The sequence below is a fragment of the Curcuma longa genome, chromosome 5 (genome assembly GCF_044706935.1).
Source record: "Curcuma longa cultivar G26 ecotype Majalengka, Jawa Barat chromosome 5, ITB_CL_G26_1.1, whole genome shotgun sequence".
NCBI classification, from domain to species: Eukaryota; Viridiplantae; Streptophyta; class Magnoliopsida; order Zingiberales; family Zingiberaceae; genus Curcuma; species Curcuma longa.
The window spans coordinates 14,459,190-14,464,429 of record NC_133865.1 but is presented as its reverse complement, the minus strand read 5'-3'; the positions used below and the strand labels follow the sequence as shown (position 1 = coordinate 14,464,429).

The 5,240-nt window shown below is 36.3% G+C and overlaps 1 protein-coding gene across 1 annotated transcript; it reads left to right on the top strand.

Annotated features, from left to right (window-relative positions):
- The first annotated feature begins 433 nt into the window (after nucleotides 1–433).
- On the top strand, nucleotides 434–4,607 carry LOC141829336 (leucine-rich repeat protein 2-like). Its single transcript, XM_074716787.1, has 7 exons — nucleotides 434–612; nucleotides 703–835; nucleotides 939–1,010; nucleotides 1,095–1,238; nucleotides 1,380–1,451; nucleotides 1,531–1,602; nucleotides 4,290–4,607. Exons 1-7 carry the CDS (start codon nucleotides 543–545, stop codon nucleotides 4,360–4,362), a joined length of 636 nt encoding a protein of 211 aa, XP_074572888.1. The 5' UTR covers nucleotides 434–542; the 3' UTR covers nucleotides 4,363–4,607.
- The last annotated feature ends 633 nt before the right edge of the window (nucleotides 4,608–5,240 follow it).

The window sequence follows — 5,240 nt, the reverse complement described above, 5'->3', positions numbered from 1 at the left end:
GAAGGATAATTAATTTCATCATAAAAAATTGACACATATCTTCGCCACATGAATCTATTTTGAAAATAAAACTTTAAACCTACCGGGTATCTTCCCGACATGAATCTAGTTTGAAAATAAAACTTTAAACCTTTTAAAAATTTTAAGTGCAATATAAATAAAATTTAATAATGCGTTAAAATTAAAATTTAATATATTTGAGATTTAACATATTATAAGAGTTAAATTTATGGTAAAAAAAAATGTACGGGGAAGCCAGGGAAAGGGACGGTGGTTTCGCCGGAATTAGTGGACTAGTGGATCAAATTACAGATATACCCTTCACGCGCAGAGACCCATACCACGGCGATGGCGTGACCTTCTCAGTCTTTGACTGCTGACTGACTTGCCCTCCATTTCCTCTGCTACTCCCACTTCGCTCATGCCGCGTTACTTCCTCCTTTGACCTCACTTTCCCATCCTCAAAGCGAAGTTCTCCACGCCTTCTCTCCCTCTCCACCAAAGCTTTCTCCTTTCCCTTCTGTTTCCCTCTTTTCGCCTCAATGTCTCCTCTTCCGCTGCTTCTTGTCCTCCTCTTCGCGGCTTCTCCGGCCTCCTCTTCCAACTCCGAAGGTGAGCCAGATCGTTTTATTCCTTCTTTAAGAAGTTTTCCAAGGAAAAGAAACCGCTTCTTTGCTTATTTGTGGGTATGGTTGGGTACAGGCGAGGCGTTGCACTCCTGGAGGACGCGGCTCACCGATCCCACCAACGTGCTGCAGAGCTGGGATCCCACCCTCGTCAACCCCTGCACTTGGTTCCATGTCACTTGTGATCCACAGAACCGCGTCATCCGCCTGTAAGCCCCTCTTCTCCTCGCGTTAACCTTGCAAACGCACCATTTCGCCTTTATTTTACTTTTTCATCATAAAGCTTTGTTCTTTTATTTTGGTCTGTATCAGGGATTTGGGGAATTCCAACATTTCTGGTCCTATTGGCTCCGAGCTTGGCCGCCTCGAGCATCTTCAGTATTTGTAAATGCTCTAAACCTTTATTCTTTTCCCTTTTCGCCTAGAAATTGATCTTTTGTTTTATGTATGATGTTGTTTGAGTTGCAGGGAGCTTTACAGGAACAACCTAAAAGGAAAGATCCCGCCAGAGCTGGGCAACTTGAAGAGCCTCATCAGCATGGACTTGTATGGGAACCAATTACAAGGAGAGATCCCCAAGTCCTTTGCTCAATTGAAGTCACTTAGATTTTTGTGAGTTCGTTTGCGTTTTTTTTTCCTTGTTCAATGCAAAAGTTTTTCTTTTAAAGTAGGTAATCGATGTATCAGAGCGTAGGTTCCAGTATCTCCTAAGTTCATGACTTCTTTCTATTGAAATATCAATCACCTTTGTAGGCGGCTGAACAACAACAAGCTGTCCGGATCTATTCCCAGGGAGCTTGTTGTCCTTTCAAATCTCAAAATCCTGTAAGGAACATAACCTAAAACCATAGTTACCGGATTCTGTGAGATTCAGTTCTGAAATATCTTTTTCTATACCTTGCAGGGATGTTTCAAACAATGATCTTTGCGGAACTATTCCAATTGATGGACCATTTGGCAACTTTCCTCTTCAGAGGTAACAAGTAAAAAAAGTTGCTTCTCTGTGGTTCCACAAATCTCCAAGCATATCTTATTGAAATGGGTTAATGGGTACATCTATTGAAAACATCAAAGATTTTAATGGACCTTTGAATGAATTTTTGTTTTTTAACAAATTTGTGTGATACTTTAGAATTTGTAACAAAAGTACTTTCTTAACTCAACATATTGCATACATTATGATCCTCTTTCTTTTGACAAATTACACATTATGTGAGTACCCTGATTCAACAGAGTTTAAACATTCTGATATCAACATATTGTATGATACTCTTTATTTGATAACATTTCACATCTTATAATACACGGATTCCACAAATTTTGAACATAACTTCTAAAAATATCTCAAATGGAACAACACCACAAGGAACTAATAATTTGACCATAAAGTTTTTGGAGCTATATTTGTTTCAAATTTGTAGATATGTGTCAATTTTTTATGATTAGATTAACTATCCTTGGATTGGTTAAAATTCTTGAGTTATATGCTAGGTTTAATAATCCTCCTTAACAAAAGAACTACTAAACAACAAGGCCTTGGTATTAATCACTCTTTTGTCATGTTCAACTAGATTTTTTTTTTCTTTTTGTAGATTTTACCTATTCAAGAGATGTTTTTTTCTTTTTTTTAAATCCTAGTTTGCTGGTAAGATGCTTTACTGAAGCTTTCACATATGCTTAGTAATGTCAACTTGATGCAGTCATGTTTGGCATCTAGTATAGTGCACGTTATAAAGGAAAATAGACTGAGAGTTATGGTGTAAGAAGTGTTGGTGTAGGGAGCACCAAATGATTAGACTTATGGTTTTATATATGACAAAGGGTTTAAAGTTAGATATTGTGTGATCTAACTTATTTGTTAAGTTTGCAGGAGTAGGTAACTAGATAGGAAAAGCTCTGATAGGTCAGGTGGATCGGATATTAGACAGTAAAGCCCTGCTAGGTTAAGTGGGTCAGATATCAAGCAATAAATCTCTAGTAGGTTAGGTGGTTATCTAGTAGCGAAGTTCTAGTAGGTCATGTGGATTGGATACCCGACAACGAAGATCGGTAGGTCAAGTGGATCGGATATTAGATAGTGAAACTCTGGTAGATCAGTGGACCAAATACCAAGTAGCAAAGCTGGTCAGGTGGATTGGATATCGAGCTATGAAGTTCTAGTAGGTCAGGAGATCGGATATTGGATATGTAAGATGTCCTAGTAGGTCAAGATAGATACTAAATAAAAGGTTAGTCTAGGAGGGTTCCTTTTGGCAAAGAAGGTTGTGAGAGTGTCTTTATCTTTCGGAAGTGGGTAGCCCTTTAGTTAGGCTTGATTTGACTTAGAAACCAATAGGTATTTTGAAGTCAAAGTAAATAGACAAGCGACATCAGTTGAGTTATAAAATTACTTTTGTGATTTTTAGACTAATTTTTGTTACATAAACAATAAGTTTTCTAGGCGATCAGACAAGGGATAGGGTTTCTAGTCAACTGAGGTTTAGGCGATTGAATGATTCGATGTGCACAGACATTGTCCAAATGCTTACGTGGCTGATATAGGTTCATCACCTCTTCCAAAAGTTGATGAGGCAGAGATAAAACTTAAATGGAGGATACAAGTAGGATGGTTGAAATAGAAGAGAGTCAGGTGTTATTTGTGATGGTAAGGTAACACTAAAGTTTAAAGGGAGATTTTACAAAATGATGGATAGACCTGTTGCTGCCAGGAAGCAGTCTTTTGCCAAAGGCAGAGGTACAAAATGATAGATAGACCTGTTATATGAAATTGAATGTTGGGGTATAAAGTGAGTAATTAATAGAATATGAGAATCGTAGAGATGACGATGTTAAGATGAATATGCAAATATATGAGGATGAATAAAATAAGGAATGAAAATATTAAAAAGAAAGTCAGAGTTGCATCTATTGAAGAGAAAACTCTAAGAGGAGTGTATAAGATGGTATGAATATGTACTACTTAGGTAACGAATAAATATTTCATTTAGGTAATGTGAAGTTATAATAAATGAGGAAAAGGGCGACGATAGAAGTTGTGGTTAATAATGATAAAATGAGATAAAATTTATTTAAATATAGATGAAAATATAGTAAGGGATCGAGTCTAATGATGTAGGAGGATCCATATAATCAATCTCACTTAGTGGAATAAAGGTGTGGTTGTCGTTGTGAATTATTCATCTGGTTATTGCAGTGGCATCAATTATCTTGATGCTAGTATGAAATCTGACCTAGCACTTTGTCAGGGATCTTTGTCTTCTAATGTAATTCATATAATTGACAACAACAATTCGCTAGAGTTCTGAAGAGATATGCGATTGTTTTTGATTTATTAATTCTTCAAATATAGTTGCCATTTGGTTACTCTTGTTTGAAACACCTAGGAGTCTAGTGCGTGATTCTAGTTCCAAATGGAGCCTGTGTTCTTCAAATTGTGTTCATTGTTCCAGAAAGCTTGTCTTGTTAAAGGGCATGGGTGTATAATTCTTCCCAATGGTGACAGCACATGATTTTGTTACGCATGGCACTTCTAATATATGCTACCAGTACCCCATTTGTACTTCTAAAAATAGCTGTTTACTGTCTTTAAACCATAACTAACTATTGTTATTTACTACAGTCATCAAGATAATTTAATGATTTCCTAATCCCTTGCTGTTTCAGTTTTGACAACAACAGCAGACTGAATGGACCAGAGCTGCAAGGATTGGTTCCTTACGATGATTTCGGCTGTTGAATGCATCTTGTGGAGAAGGCATGCTAAATCTATTCGCTTTCTTACATTGGGTTTAATGGCTATAGTCCATAGGCTTATATGATCTCGCAAGGCTGAATCTCAACTATTATCCTGAAAAAAAGTTATGTAACAAAAAACATAGCTATTTATATATAAACACTATATATATAAGAATTGAGGTGAAACGTAATTATCTATTGTAACGTTTCTAACATTTTACTAAAATCTTTTTAACCTTTATCCTAGTCATCATCTCTCATATTTGATCCAGCGTGTGTTTCAGGTTTGGCGATGCCTTTTTTCCCGCTCAACTATGCGTATATTAAACCAGTTGCTTTATGGTATCATATTAACAAGTTAACGACAAGAGCATTGCGTAGCAAAATCAAATAATATTTTTAAAATTTATTTTGATAAATTTCAATTGGTAAAATCACAACTGTACAAACTTTATTAAGAAATTATCACCAAATTATTATTTTTATCATCTTTAATTCCATTGTCATCTTATAATTGCTTCTTTTATGTGAAATGATATAGTGGAGTTTTTAGACTCACACGTGGTTGTTATTGAAACATCGTATATTTGTAAAATAAAGAGTAGAATTATTGAAAAAGATTAAATAATATTTGAGAGGTGGACAACTAATAAATCAACATCTCTTGGGTCATGATGATAGTTGTTTCTAAAGTCTAGGGTCTAACCTATGCATCCATTCGCCTTCATGTATCAATCTTATCTCGGTCCCCAGTCTTGATCTTGAGCGTAGGCCTTTGCATTTATTCGCCATCACATGCCAATTTTATCTCAGTCTCGAGTCTCGACCTCGAGCTCCGACCTTGACACTCGCTCAACATCACATGCCGATCTCATCTCG